This window comes from Epinephelus fuscoguttatus, linkage group LG3 (assembly GCF_011397635.1).
Source record: "Epinephelus fuscoguttatus linkage group LG3, E.fuscoguttatus.final_Chr_v1".
Lineage (NCBI taxonomy): Eukaryota > Metazoa > Chordata > Actinopteri > Perciformes > Serranidae > Epinephelus > Epinephelus fuscoguttatus.
Genome location: NC_064754.1, coordinates 18,787,475 through 18,803,226, shown reverse-complemented (window position 1 = coordinate 18,803,226; position 15,752 = coordinate 18,787,475). Strand labels below are relative to the sequence as shown.

General features: G+C 40.8%; 2 protein-coding genes and 1 non-coding gene across 4 annotated transcripts; 1 reads left to right on the top strand and 2 right to left on the bottom strand.

The window, feature by feature from the left end:
- The first annotated feature begins 2,936 nt into the window (after positions 1-2,936).
- Positions 2,937-9,654, top strand: rps6 (ribosomal protein S6). The gene is made up of 6 exons (XM_049571906.1): positions 2,937-3,009; positions 3,674-3,805; positions 4,958-5,168; positions 5,957-6,103; positions 8,110-8,267; positions 9,518-9,654. Exons 1-6 carry the CDS (start codon positions 3,004-3,006, stop codon positions 9,611-9,613), a joined length of 750 nt encoding a protein of 249 aa, XP_049427863.1. The 5' UTR covers positions 2,937-3,003; the 3' UTR covers positions 9,614-9,654.
- Positions 9,655-10,145: 491 nt separating this feature from the next.
- Positions 10,146-15,510, bottom strand: LOC125885853 (perilipin-2-like). Of its 2 annotated transcripts, none has more exons than XM_049571654.1 (8): positions 15,474-15,510; positions 14,337-14,461; positions 14,207-14,237; positions 13,712-13,895; positions 12,752-12,834; positions 12,408-12,657; positions 12,205-12,338; positions 10,146-10,555 (listed from the first exon to the last, which is right to left on the bottom strand). In XM_049571654.1, the coding sequence occupies exons 3-8, from the start codon at positions 14,225-14,227 to the stop codon at positions 10,217-10,219; spliced, it is 1,011 nt and encodes a 336-aa protein (XP_049427611.1). In that variant the 5' UTR covers positions 14,228-14,237; positions 14,337-14,461; positions 15,474-15,510; the 3' UTR covers positions 10,146-10,216. The 2 variants fall into 2 exon arrangements, with proteins under 2 accessions (XP_049427611.1, XP_049427612.1); XM_049571655.1 differs by having other exon boundaries at positions 12,214-12,338.
- Positions 15,123-15,204, bottom strand: trnas-cga (transfer RNA serine (anticodon CGA)). The gene has a single exon. It is a non-coding gene; the product is annotated as a tRNA-Ser (tRNA).
- Positions 15,511-15,752: the final 242 nt, after the last annotated feature.

The window sequence follows — 15,752 nt, the reverse complement described above, 5'->3', positions numbered from 1 at the left end:
ACAGTATACTATATCGGCCTAAGTGTATTAAAATCAGCTTCATTCAAACCAGCAACAACATTAAAATGCTGCATTCATGTCTATCAGGCAATGTGATATATAAGCTAATAATGCACCAAAATATTATAACGCCCAGGAGGCATCCTGATCAGATACCCAACCACTTCAACTGACCCCTTTGGACGCTCTGCTCTGAGCTCCCCCTGGATGTCCGAGTTCCTCACCCTATCACTAAGGCTGAGCCCAGCCACCCCATGGAGGAAACTCATTTCGGCCGCTTGTATCCACGATCTCATTCTTTTGGTCACCACCCAGACCGGCGGTGTTTCGGGCACCTCCCACTGGTAGGAGGCCCCGGGGGAGAGCCAGAACATGCTGGAGGGATTACATATCTCATCTGGCCTGGGTACGCCTTGGGTTCCCCCGGAGGAGCTGGAAAGTGTTGCTGGGGAGAGGGATGTCTGGGGTGCTCTGCTCAGCCTGCTGCCCACGCAACCCGGCCTCGGATAAGCAGTTGAAAATGGATGGACGGATGCACCACTGGCAGGGTTCACCATCATTTTTACTCTTAATTTTGATTGGCCCCCCCTTAAAATACCAAAAGTAGTAGCAAGTTTAGCTGATTATGAGCTTTATTTGAGCTTTATTTACTTATGTAGATGAAAGATACATTATACGGATACCAGAGGAGGCCAGATGAGGAGGCCAGACTCTGCTCTGAGTTGTATGTGGGGCTTCTCTCCAGCTTTGAGGAACATGGTGGTCTTTGGCTCATGGTGGCCCTCAAAGTTGTCTATGGCAGTGGCAATGCTCTTAGCAAGTGCCCTAAGCACGTGGTCGTGGTGCCAGCGATAGCGCCTGTCTCCATGAGCTTTTGTGCAGCTGCTAAGGAGGAGATGTTTCAGGGTGTTTCATTTTTGCCCCAGATGTGAAAGTTAGCAGGACTTGGTAGGACATCATAAACAGCTTGGACTAAAAACCTGGTGCAATGGAAGTCTGCTTTCCAGATGTTGGGCCAGGTGATCTTCCATTGGAGCACATTTTCCCATTGTTCTACTGTTCTCATTCTCTCCTTCTCCCCTGGGGGTATATTATCAATTATATTATTATTTCATGCACAGAATATAGCACAAAGTGCTTTACAATTCAGTGGCAGAGGCAAACAGCAAAGAGATAAAACCATACAATTATACAACACCTGTTCAATGAGAAATAAGAAGAAAACATACACTAAATAAAAATAATTAATCAATTAGGCTATATTGAAATGATTTTTGAAATGCCATTTAAACTGTCCACTTTCATATTTTTGGGGCATAGGAGCTAAAAATAGCATCCCCAAATGTTTTCATAGTGACATTAAGAACAATTAAAAGACCAGCAGTGGAGAATCTCAGGGTTCATGGAGGGACATAAAATTATGGGGAGTCTATTATATAAGAGGGGATGAGGCCATTAAAAGCCTTGAAAACCAATAGATGGATTTTACAATCAACTCTAGAAGATACTGGGAGCCAGTGTAGGTTATGTGTAGGTATTACAGGAGTAATATGGTCTTTCTTTTTATTTATTTTTTCTCTTTAGGTGCAGCAATAGAGGATTTAGGGTGATTTACTGGCAGAAATAGAATATAGTAGCCTATTCATGCTCTTTGAAAATTGTTAACAAGGTCTGAAATAGATTACCACCAGCTACAAATAAAGAGAGGGGTGTGCCGAGTGGTATTGAGGCAATCTGCAACCTCACCATTAGATGTCACTAGGTCCTACACACTTGTCCTTTAAGTTGGAAATACTTCTGTCATGACTGTACACACAGGTGTAAGCTGTTATTGCCTATTTTCACAACAGACATTCTGATTTGTCATAGCAGGAAAAACAGAGGTATTACTAATAACACTTATGATGTTCTGTTCTGTTCAAGTGTTCCAGTACGTCACAACAGCATAAACAATACCAGGACCTGAAGAAGCTAAATGGAATTCAGACATCATTCATTTTACTATTTTCAGATCTGTCTTTATCCTACTGTGACATGTCACATTTTTTGTCAGGTAGTGTGTGATGACTCACCGGGATAGCTTACTGGGAGTGAAACAAAGCCAAATATGACTAATAATACTGTTGAACTGCAAAATAATCAAGGAAACTGTTCAGTTGTTTTTTTCCTTCAAGAGACTTAAGTAATTAGACTACATTAGTTCTTCGGAAATTTACGGTGATATATCAGGAATGTGGTGTTATTAACAGGAACTGCAGCATTTTCTGTGATGAAAACATGCACAGATCCAGATCGCATATTACTGTAGTTAAGTGAACTGGTGATGTATTTGTAGATGATTTATCTATAACGTGCAAAGGAATTTTCTCTGTCTGAAGAGGGATGGTAATTATCTTTCAATCACAGCTCCTGATCTACTCTCTGGCACCCTCTGGCCGACGCATGCTTAACGACTTCATAATGCCCTCTGTGTTGGTGTTATATATATGCTTACATGGTCATGACGCATAACTATAAATTATTATAATTAACTAGTTAATGTGTTTATCTTGCTTTGACTTTGTACAATTCTTCACCTTTCCATCTCATATGTAGGGGTTACCAAATAGACAAAACAATTGAATAAAGGAATACATATTTTGAGCAACAAAAAAAATCTGTTCACAGTTAAATTAAATTAAATTTTATTTTATTTTATTTTATTTTATTTTATTTTATTTTATTTATTTTATGTTATTCGTTTATTTTAATTTTTATTCTATTTTATTTTATGCTATTTTATTTATTTATTTATTTATTTTTATTCTTTTTTTAAATTTATTTAATCGTTTATTTTACGTGTCAGTGTGTGTGAGAAATTTGTTTAATAACCTTCAGCTTGAGCCTGTTAAGAAAATTACAACGAGGCAGTTATCGCGAGAACATTTCAGGTCTATGTGAGACCACGAAGCGGATATCCGGTCTCTTTCCCGTGGCGGACCGTCGTAGGGCCGGTTTAGCAAAATGAAGGTACAATGTTTCCCTTACCATAAATCTGTGTTGAAAGCTATTTTAGATAAAATACTTGAGTGTGGTTGATGCCATGATTGTAAACTTTAAAGCGGACTAATTTAATGTAGCGGTCGCGGCTGTAGCACTTAGGATGAGTTTTGATTGTGATGAGTGTCGGCGCTTACGATGCTTTCGGCTAGTGAGCTGTAGAAACATGGCGGCACACTGAGAGAAATGTGCACCGAGTGTAAGCTCGGTTAAGTGCAATAAAGAGTTTCCAAACTTTTGTAGCTTACGTTACATGAATATGTCGTGTGGTTCGTTTACAACGTTTACTGTTAAACTGGTTGTTTTAATGCTAGTAGTGTTTAGAGGGCTAACGCTAGCCAGCCGACAGAGAGGCTATCAGGCCTCCGAGCCACTCATTCTACTTCTGTTTTAACGTCAGCCCAGATGAGCTTACTAAAATTATTGTAACTGTATTGTATTATATATCCTAATGTCAGGCCCACACTAGTGACACTTTATCTCTTTGCGCGTCACAGTTATACACAGCTAACCTCCTATACCTATACCTGCTATACCGACCTGCATGAGGACTTTTGGTGACCTGTCATAACCCATGTGGAGCCCAACATGACCGTGTACATGTACTAACAACAACCTTGCAACTTTTTTTCAGCTGAACATCTCATTCCCCGCTACTGGCTGCCAGAAGCTGATTGAAGTTGATGATGAGCGCAAGCTGAGAACTTTCTATGAGAAGCGTATGGCCACTGAGGTGCCTGCTGACCCTCTGGGAGATGAGTGGAAGGTAAAGTGATGCTTGATCTCTTTGGGCCTCATTCTGCTTTGTCAGAACATTATAGTGCAGAGTGTATATGTCAGTCTGACTAGGTGAAAATTAGGGATGTAACTGTACACAGAAGTCATAGTTTTGGTGCAGGTTCTGTACCCGAGCAGCTAAAACAAATACACAAGGATAAATTTCCTTCTGTGTATTTAAGTGTTGGTGACAGATGAAAGTCTTTTGCCCACCGGCAACTTTGGTTAACCACTCTCATTATCAAATCAAGAAAAGTTCTGTATTTTGCTGTATGGACACCGAAATGCTTCCCAAAAAGTTGCAGGTCAGAATGTGCTACAAAAATGTAACTGAACATGTGCATTAGGATGAGTGTTTCAAATAGTTCACCTGGCTATATACTAGTGCTAATGCCAGTTGTTTTTCTGTATGCTGCTACATCTAAGGGCATCCTGAAAGCAACTTGGATAAGGAGTTAAGCTTAGTTTGTTTTTCTTCGTGCCGTTGAGAGGCACATCTACGTGATGCTGTGTGTTCGCATGTTGGGTGTGTTTTCATTCACGTACCCTTCAAAGGACATAGCAACCCTGACACACTGCCCTTGTCTTATACACAGCTCTCAGTTACTATTGTAACTGAACGGGAACCCACAGACAGCATCTTATTAAAATGTGACTGACACTATTATGTGACTGACTTGCACACCAGTCACTTGTTTTGCTAACCTCAGATCATGTTAATGGTATACAACTGAAGGTTTCAGGGTAGATCTTGCCCTTGGGAAATTTGTTACCACATAATGTGCATCAGTCGACGTACCTTGTATTCTGCAAGCATCTGAGTGTCTGTTTGGTATGAATCCTCAAATCATGACTCCCAGAATGTTATGCTGCAGAGTGTAGTGTGGTGAGAGTGTTTTATAGTTATCATATATAATGTGGCACACCAGTAGACCCTTTCTGACTGATCTGTAGTCATTAAGGGGGGACAGCGTGTTGCTAAAGTAACTGTGGAGCTGCTTACCAGATGCGACCAGGTCCAGGATCAGTGGATGGTTGAACTGCAATGCTCTCTCACTGTCAGTGTTATTCTTTTGCGACACCATCTACCAGTTGCCTGAAATTGAAGAGCGGAAAAGTAACGTGTTTTCTCTTTCTGCAGGGTTATGTGGTGCGCATCAGCGGAGGCAACGACAAGCAGGGCTTCCCCATGAAGCAGGGTGTGCTGACCCACGGCCGTGTGCGCCTGCTGCTCAGCAAGGGCCACTCCTGCTACCGTCCCCGCAGGACTGGCGAACGCAAGCGCAAGTCTGTGCGTGGTTGCATCGTTGATGCCAATCTCAGCGTGCTCAACTTGGTCATCGTCAAGAAAGGTAGCTTGTTCAGTCTGCGCTCATGTAGACCATTATGTGGAAATTAATTGGACACTAAAACAGACAGTTATCAAGTAATCCACACAACACAGGCTTAATTAGAGTTGTCTCTGAATGTTACTGTCAGAAACATTTATGGCACACCAGTAGACCCTTTTTGATTGGTCTGTAGTCATTAAGGGGGGACAGCGTGTTGCTAGAGTAACTGTGGAGCTGCTTACCAGATGCGACCAGATCCTGGACGAGTGGATGGTTGAACTGCAATGCTCTCTCACTGTCTTGTGTACACCAGCGTCAGAATGACCTTAAGTTTTTGTTGTTTGTGAGCTTCTGTAAAAAATCTCATTATAGAACTAATTAACCTTGATTTGTGTCTCAGACTATTCCGCGGTGGGTAATTGGAGGGAATCGTGCCTTAAAAGTCCCCAGAGGCCTTTGAGTTTATGTTAATAGCATCTGGTTACCCTGAATATGACTAAATAGAGCAGTGTGTTTATTTGACATTGTTGTAGTGTTTTTGTAGGACATTGAACGTGGCACTCTGAGAAACTTTAGTGTGACCAGTTTTCCACAAAGTGAAGAGTAATCCTTGTCATTTTGGTACTTTGGGCTGCAGACAGGTGCCCCCTTTCTCTGGGGAACAAAACCCTCTGTACCTTTTTTATTTCAATGTTTTGTTTTTAGTGATAGTTGGAAATCATGCAGGTGTAGATTAAGATGTAGGCAGTGCAGTTTGCAGGTGAATCCGCTTGAGCGTTTGACTAATCTCCTGATCTGGATATTCTCAGGCGAGAAGGAAATTCCCGGGCTGACCGACAGCACCGTCCCTCGCCGTCTTGGTCCCAAGAGGGCCAGCAAGATCCGCAAGCTCTTCAATCTGTCTAAGGAGGATGACGTGAGGCAGTATGTTGTGAGGAGACCCCTGACTAAAGAAGGTAAGACTACAACTGTGTTCTGTCAGTTTTCACTTAAGCCTGCATGTGTTCTTTGGATCACTGAATGTAGATTTTCATTTGGTATCAGTTTGACTTTCAGTGAAGCTTGAGATTATGGGCTGCATGGTGTCCGTGCCAGCTAAGAGTCACTTCAAATTTAGATAAAATTGAGCCTATGTAGACCAATCAGTCTCAACATTAAAACCACTGACAGATGAAGTGAGTAACACCTAACTTGTACAATGCAGTCTTTTGCTGGGAGTCCTTGGTTTCTGGCATTCATGTGGATGCCACTTGACATGCACCACCCACCCAAGCGCCACTGCAGACAGAGTATACCCTTCATAGCACTGGTAGTGTCCCCCTTGCAAATCAATACACCATGCCATTCTCCAAAAATCTGCTTAGGAGTGACCCGAGGAGTGTGACAAAGAGCTCAGGGAGTTGACTTGGCTGCTAAAGTCCCCAGATCCCAATCAGATTGAGTATCTGTTTAACGTGCCAGTACCCCACCTCCCCATCTTACAACCCACAGAACTCAAAGGATATGTCACTAACGCTCTGAAGCAAGACATCACAGGACACCCCTAGAGGTCCTGTGTCAATGCCTCAACAGGCCAGAGACCCCATCGGGTATCAGACTTGGCTCTGACATGTTAAGGCATGGACACAGGACCTCTGGGGTGTTGGCACATCTTACGGATGCTTGATCGGATTGGAATGTGGGGAATATGGAGGCCAGGTTGATGGGTTGAACTCTGTCACATTCCTCGGGCCATTCCTGAGCAGTTTTTGTGGTGTGGCATGGTGCATTGTCCTGCTGTGGGGACCCACTGCCATCGGGCAATGACATTGCCATTAGGGGGTGTACTTGGTCTGCAGTGGTGTTCATGTGGACCCAAGGCTTCACGGCAGAACATTGCATAGTAACAAAATTATCAAAGTTATTCACTTAAATTATTTTATTTGTGGCTCATCGCTGTGTCTATATAAGATTGTGACTAAAATATTACTTGGAAATACTTAGGACAATGATGAAAGCATGGTTAAGTGTTAAATGCAACTTGGCTAATATTACAAGTCTTAGTATTTAAGCTTGTTGTCTATGAATTTTAAATACAGTTGACTGATTGTAAAACTCAATTCTCAAAAGAACCACTGTTGCAATTTACAGCATTATCCTTCATACAGTTTACAGTGTAACAGGTTTATACATGTCATTATTACACTTGTTAACATTCTCTGTATCGTGTTATCCTGTGTATGGCTGAGGAGCAGTAGGAAAACGTTCTGTAGTCCTATGATTTAAGTTTCTTTGCTGGATAAAACTTTAGCCGAAAACCAAGTACATTAATCTTAATTGCTGCTCCTTGCATTATGCATACGCACCAGAACTCAAGACAAGATGGGAAGTTGTCATTTTGAATTAAAAAACAGGTTTATAAAACAAAACTATGAACCTCTAAACTCTAAGTAAACATTAAGTACGCCTAAAAATAAATTGTCTAGAGTGAGCCTGTAGCTGCCCAATATATTTCCATATTAAATACCTCTTCATTGTTAATTACCTCACTTTGGGTTAATTGGGTAGACTTAATTAACTTTGACAAATTCACTCACACGAATTGAAAAAGCCTGATGTTCACCAGCAGAGATGAGCTCATGAGTCACTCTGGTGATAATTAACAAACACTGACATGCCCATTCATTAGATTAGGAATACTTTCATATCTTAAAATATTGGTCATGATGGGAAGTTTTTATGGCAAGCTTCACCCGCAGGTTGTTTGTTTTTTAGCCAGTTTAAATCTCTGACTCAGCACCGTGTATATAGCTGTCACGAATGAACAAAGTCTGACAGAAGCTTTTCTTGGCAGTCAGTCCTTTGCATTGGCACATGCATCTATAAAACCACTTCAGCTGTTAAGTAAAGGTGGCCGACCTTCATAACCCCACCTGTCTTTTATATGGATTGTCGATATTAACTGCATCTCCTCTCCTTATAGGCAAGAAGCCCAGAACTAAGGCTCCCAGGATCCAGAGACTGGTGACACCCCGTGTGCTGCAGCACAAGCGACGCCGCATCGCCCTCAAGAGACAGCGCACCCTGAAGAACAAGGAGGAGGCCTCTGAGTACGCCAAGCTGCTGGCCAAGAGGATGAAGGTAATGTTTCAGTTTTGTGTTATTTACTGCGCTTACCCACAAAGAATTAAAGTGGCTTTTAGTTTAAGACTTTTTCCTCTTAATCAGATTAATAAATGACTGAAACAAACATTTTTAGATATTGTATCAAGGTGAATTTGGCCTAAAAAGGTCTGAAGATCCTAACTTTAGGGGTGCAGGAAATAATTGATTGTTAGATGCATTGCGATGTGGATGATTCGGCAAAGATTTATATAAATGTCAATCGATTATCTAAGTGTTAATTAATAAGGTAATGTTGACCGAACAAGAGAGGTGGAACACAGCTGCAAGGGCAATGCAGCACCTGGACAGTCCAAAGTTAACTTGTAAGTTATGTTCACAAACAGCAGGGGCTGCAAGCTTGTTTTTTAATATCTAAATAACATTTGCAGGACCATTGTGAAGCATATTGCAAATACTATTTACGCCTTCACCCTGACCAAAGCAGCAATCAGCAGTAATGTAAACGAATGACCAGCTGACCAACACACGCTGCAGCATTAACCAACTTTAAACACCTCTATGAAGAAGAAAATAATTGTGCTGAGTTAGTTTAAGCTCAGAACGTCTTCGCCCGGCCTGCTCAGCAACTTGGTTTTTCCCAGAGCTTAGAGTGCAGCAGAGAAGCTCATTTTAGCGAGTCGTTGCCCTCTGAATTGTAATCGAACTATGTGGTGCCTGGAGATTCCCACCCCTACCAAACATTGGGCGGAGATAAAATGCATCATATTTCAATGGGAACTTTTCAGTTGTGATGATTAAAAATAGATGCGTTTAAACATTGTACTGAGGTAAAGATTATGTCACTGTACAGTAATGCATCTTATCGGTAGCTGTCAATTCTTCACTTGATTTGTGCAGCTATTCTAGGAATTTTTAGTTTGTTTACTCAAACTTAATTTCAATTTATTTCAGTTGTAGTTTACTTTTATGTTACGATTGGATCATGTTTTGCAGATTATCAGATCATAATATATCAGCAATATGCACTAATAAGTACATGCAAAGTGAATGAGTCAAAGTATAATGCTGTTCTTCATTACCAGTTAATTCATTACATCTTTTAAGAAAAGCCTTAAGCAGTCAAATCACTGCAGTCACTGGCATCAGATTGTGTTAAGAATGAACAGTGAGGAATAACTATGGAGAGACTGAGAAAGCTTGTGTGAAAATTACTGGTTCTGGGATGTGCTGAAACATTTCACTGACACATTTGTTCCTGCCAACAGGAGGCCAAGGAGAAGCGCCAGGAACAGATCGCCAAGAGGCGCCGCCTTTCTTCTCTGAGAGCATCCACATCCAAGTCAGAGTCCAGCCAAAAGTGAAATCACAAAGTCAAATAAAGTCATGTTTTGCTGAAAAATTATCCCATGTCATGTAATTATTTTTTTCAGTACCTTTTAGATAACGGACCAAATATTTGAAAAATGATGTGATCGCAGGTTTGCCAGTTGAATTATGGTGGGCAATTATGACTAAAAATTAATGACCAACCACCAGATACAGACAAGTGGTTGCTGTCCATGAGCTAACACTTTGCTCAGTTACAGTAAGAAATAGGTGTTTAAAAATGCTTTGCATTTACTGGTGTATTACTATATTGAAGAAATACTTTAAAAACAGTCATGGTATATTTAACTTTATATAGTTGGTGCAGTTTGAACAGCTGGTCAGTGTCTATTAAAGAGGGAGCTTTGCAATGCCACTAAAAACAGGAATGTGTCTTGTTTTATAGTAACATGTTTAATTGTCAGGTTTTGACTTAGTGTCCACATGAAGGCATCACAGGGTGCTTGTCTGCCTGAACAGCTGCTGGAAGGACAAGAAGAAACTACATAGATGAATGTTCAGCTTATTTTAATACTCAGTTACGCCTCTCTGGAGCTGTGGGACATGTGCATCGTACAAACATCAAATACATACAGTAATCAACGCCTAACACACCCTTTAACATTACACCCGTTGTCAAACGCAGGCGTCTTGGTTGGCCGTCTCACTCGGAAGGGAGGCTTATGTTGTGGGTGAACCTGGACCACGTCTTTGTGTGTTGAGGTCTCTGCAGCATTGAGACAACTTCTGTCCTGATAAAGTTGCTGGTGTTGAGGTGGCGGGCAACCTAAGTTGTACATCTGGGAGACGAAGAACATCGCAGATAGAAGCTGATTCTGCAGGTACTGAGGCAACACCTGGACGCTCCAGGCCAAGGTCAGCCAGCTGGCCCGAAGGTCCTGAATCAGAGCTGGAGACATAGACAAGTTCTCCATCACCTGTTGAGAAAAGGTCAGAAGGGACCATTCAGCCGAGGTTTGATTTCTTGAATACATCCTTTGAGCTAAAAATTTGAAAGTGGTATAATAGGCTTTTTTCATGCGACGCATTTTGACGTGACAGTAGGAAAGCACCACTGTTAAGGACAAAATTCATTAAGACTACAGTCCACTGCCCCAGGGCCCTGGTGCATGCTAGCTCAAAGACAATTAATTGGTATGTAACACCTGTGCTTCTGTTCTGGCAAGTCAAAATGGCTGCTTTGAAAAAGGCCCATTATTTGACCAGCTGGTTACCTGATTTAAACAAAAGCTGTTGACAAGACAATGCTAAAACAATTTTTTTACTAGTTACATGTTTGTGTTACTGCCACATCAAACTTGTGAAATTTACACTGACAGTACATAGCTTTATGTCACAGAAATATTTAAGGGGTAACTTCGGTATTTTCAAACCTGGACTCTATTTTCCGACATTTTCTTTTTTGTCTGAGTGACTACAATTTTTGAAATTGGTCCAGTACTGAGAGAGACTACTGCAGCCAGCAGCAGCTAAAAATGTGCAATTTAGTGTCTGCAGGCAACTAAGCACCATCAATTTACATCCAGTAACTGCTTGTTGTTGTCACTGATGGGGCACAGATTGTTATTGTAAGTGTGACAACTTTTGGAAAATATCCCTACAGGGGTAATCTTTTTGGTTAGGGAGTTTTTGTTTTACCATAATCAGACCTGAAATCACCATTGGCATACACACCAGACTCCATTTAAATCAACAGTAATTTTAGGGTGTGTAGGGTTAGCATATTTTCACATCTAACTGGGTGAATTAAGGGTTTATTTCAACAAAACCAAAGTGGGTGATTGTTGGAACAGCGGAGAGATGAACCAAGGAGTTTTATTTTGCTTCTGTTAACTTTAAATGAAGTGTGTTTTTGATGATAAAATTTCCGTTTATATTTGCGTAAATTAATGGTGCACAAATTTCACAAATGGTTATATTGCCAGCTGCAGCTATCTCGCTCAATACTGGACCAATTTCAAAAATGGTTGCTTCATTAGTAACTTATACACAGGAAGCTATGTGACATTTTTGCTTGAAGGGTAAGTTTGGTATTTTTCAACCTTACCCTTCAAGCGAAAATATCACATAGCTTCATCAACACATTGTGACTGCAATGAAAACATAAAAACTAGAGAGTACTTGATTCTTGTGAGTTAAATCTTGCAGTTATTTGTACACAACCATGTTATTCCTTAGATATAGCTCCATTATTTAGTCAGTATCATGAATAATTTCATGTTTGCAATAACCATGCATGCTCCTGAGGTGGAAGGGTGCTTGAGACTCAACCATGCTTCCGCCTTTTGTTAAAGAAATAGTTCGACATTTTGAAAAATGTGCTTATTAGCTCTTGCAGTTGAGTTGGATGAGAAGATGGGTAACGCTGAAGTCTTGTTATCACTGTGAGGTTGCCAGGCAACCAGTGGAAACTCCAGGAAGGAAAAAAAAAACATATTACATGGCTTTATTTACAATAAACTCACATAACGTCAGCTATCTACTGCAGAACTCCTCCTGTCTCTCCCTGTTTCAGTCTTCACGCTAAAGATAACTGGCTGCAGCTTCATATTTAAACTGTACTCACACAACACACCTGAACAGACTGCATCCTATTGTAGGTCCTCCTACACAGCTTGACGGCGAATGAAACCAGTCGCACAGGGTATCTTCTCCTGAGTGTGGCTGCCTCAAAGCCCTCCACCAGGTGAGCTTCTTCCTCTACATGTAGCAAGAAAATAAAGTCAAGTATGAGTCTGGGTAACTTCTACCTGTTTCACTTGAGTTTACCTTTATCTTCTTCAGTGGGAGGAAGCACGCGGTCCATCAGACTCTCAGACACAATCAGAGCGGATTCCAGTCCAACACTGGCCACACTGATGGCTCTCTCCAGCAGTGACTGGTCGGCCTGGGCTTCAGTCTGCTGTATCCCGCCTGTCAGCCACAAGACCGTGCGCTCCACACAGTCTACAGTTCCATTAGCTGCGATGCTAACCACACCCTGGATCTCATGCATCTTGTCCTTAGCAGAGGCAACAATCTGGGTGAAACAGACAAAAGCAGGAGAGATGATTGCAGCTTCTTGTGCTAACTGAGCAGCATTTGTGGTGCTTATTAAGATCTGAAAAGGTTACCTGCTCTGTTGGTGTGTGAATCATTGGGAAAGAAGTCTCGAGCCAGTCAAGACTTCTACATGCAACATCATTTGCAATGGAAACTGTGGAAATATTTTAGACAGTGAAGCCATTACTGAAGGTTTTCGCATTTCTACAATAACATCTGCAGTCCTTCATCATTTAGTAGAGATGGTCAGTGAGTATTTTTTTAACGACTTGTTGCTGTTTTTCCAGAAGTGACTGTGCGACAAAAAGCAGTTCTACACACCAAGTCATTGTTGTGTTTTCAGTGGGGATTGTGCCCCCAAAACTGGGTATTTTAAGCCAAAACATGATCTTTTCCTAACTATAACCATGTGGGTTTTGTGCCTAAACCTAACCACACATTATCCACATTATTGTAGAAACTAAGTTTGTCTGCTACATGTTAACATGTAAAACGTATCCATGGTTTGCAGAAATGTATCATGCCAACATCTTTTTCTGGGTTGGTTTTTCTGCTCTGGCTCACTGACCTTGGAAAGCTTGCCCTGTGATAGAGCCCCAATAAACCTTAATGTCCATTAGACCTTAAAACTATTAATCAGTGATTATATTAGCTGTTCAACAGAATATTAATCAACAGCTTTGATAACTGAGTAGGAAAAAGACAAAGCATTCACAGGTTAAAACTTCTGAAATGTGAGAGTTTTCTGCTCTCGTTTTTCTGATTATAAATTGAATATATTTGGATTTTGAACCACTTGTTGGACCAAATAATCATGACATCATCACCTTAGTCCCTGAGAACAGGTGCTTTTTGATTCGTTAAATTCTGACATTTTCTAATTATTCTAAAAAACAAATTAATAACAATAACCATTAGTTGCGGCCCTGATGTGAAATCACTGGCTGTTTCCTTTCATCCATAGTTCACAACTACATCCAAAGTATATCATAAATGTTAGTACACAGTATGTTAGTCCTTACTGTACTTACTCTGGGGCTCCAGTTTAACGATGACAGGTGAGACTACAGCTGTCACGCTGCTCTCCAGCACCTCACACACAGACCTCAGGTGTGGGTGGCTGCATTTAGTGTCAGAGTACAGCTCTGACAGCTTGGTACAGGCTGAGTGAACTATGGGCAGCTTGGCCAGTCTGGCAGCTGCAGTTGGCACCTTCTGCAGGAAAACAGCACACAGACAAAAAGGTTCAACCATTGTTCTGCAGGGTGTAATTTTGGCATTTAATACACTAAAAAAATCTTTCCAAAGTTGCCAGATAAAATAATTTAAATTGAGGCTCTCAGTCCCAATTAGATTATTTAGGGGACCTGTAATTGATAATATGTGAAGCTGTCATCTTACTAATTATTTACTACAAAAATACATTTTTAGGAATGTACATGAATTATAAAGACAAATTAGGCCTTTTTATCAAGTGTCGATGCCCTGTCAGGTAAGGAGGCTCAATCTAGGCCTACAGCACTCACCTGGTTGTTGTTCAGCGGCATATTTCATACACTTCAACAGAAAGGGAAAATGAAATTAGTAAATGTTTTACATTTTAACTTCTTTAACTTAATCTGTTGAAGAATATGTTTAACAAAATACAAAACTCACCCTGCAAAGTGCTGCTTTGTGGGAGAAACCTGTCGCTCACATCACGTGCTCATTGTCAATTAGCGCTCACCTGTGCTGGGACTGCTCTGAAGCTCTCTGGCTGTTCTCGCGATATGTCAACTCAGCTGTGACGAGACGATAAAACGGAGATACTTTAATTAAGTCAGAGCGCTTTTTACTCTGTTTTTGTCCTTTCTGGTAGGCTACGAGACATATTGACCACTTAAATTAAAAGTTATTATTATAATAAAATGTTTTAATAATATATATATATATATTTAAAATCTAATGTAATCATCATCACCATCATGTTAAGGAATGTTCAGGATTTTCAGGAGCTTTGTTTCCTAATTTATTCTGCACATATTGTATGATTATCTGTACACAAATGTCATATTTTAATTGCAGAAGTGTTGCACTAACTGAAAGACTCTTTAGATAAGGCTTGTAATTAATATGACTTTTTTAATTAACTGAAAGTGCCTTCAGTAATTCACTATTTTCCCTATAATTAGTAACAAATTACACGTTTTCCCCCCAGAAACCATCCCACATTGTTAGGAAATTAGTAGTTAATAGGGCATAGTTAAGTATTTGGGCTATTAATAACATTTGAATTTTTTTATTGTGCTCATTAATCGCTTGACATGTTCACATTTTATTGAACCTGTGTGCTTGGCTAGTCTGGGACTTGTATTGACGGATATGTAGTTTAGATACCAGACTTGGCAAGAGGGTCATTCAAGATTTGTAATATTGCATCTAATCATTAATCAAAGTAAGAGTCGCTGTGAGTAGGATTTGAACCTACGCGGGGAAACCCCATTGGATTTCGAGTCCAACGCCTTAACCACTCGGCCATCACAGCTCTGCAGAGCTCCTCATACAAGGTGTCCAAAAGCAGAATTCATTCGGATGGAAGATTCTTATTTTTGTGTTATTTTGTGTGGTTGGATATAGGCTGATTTCTGACCTGCGTTCAGCGGATGAAAGATAAAGATGCCAAGTCACACAAACCGAGGCGAGCCTGGGACTCTTTTTGATAATTGACAACACAGGAACAAATCAATAGTTTCCTACACCAAACAACACTCAGCAGAACACAGAAGTGAGCCTGCTGTATTTTTCTTTCCAGACCTTTGAGAAGTGATACACCACAAATGCTGATTCTGATGTCTGGAAGAATGCTGGAGGCCTCAGTGGAAAACAAGGGGTCAAGTAAATCTTCCTTGAGGTATTACTGCTGCTGCTGGTCTGAAACACATAGCTGCGACACCAGGAAGGCAAAGTCCTCTCTAGTCTCAGTGACCAGGAGGCTTTAAAAGATAAAGGCGCAGGTAATAATGCCACTTCAGGTCATTCAAGTCAGAGAATGGCATATTACAGTCTTATTTGTGTGTCTATGCAATCTACCAG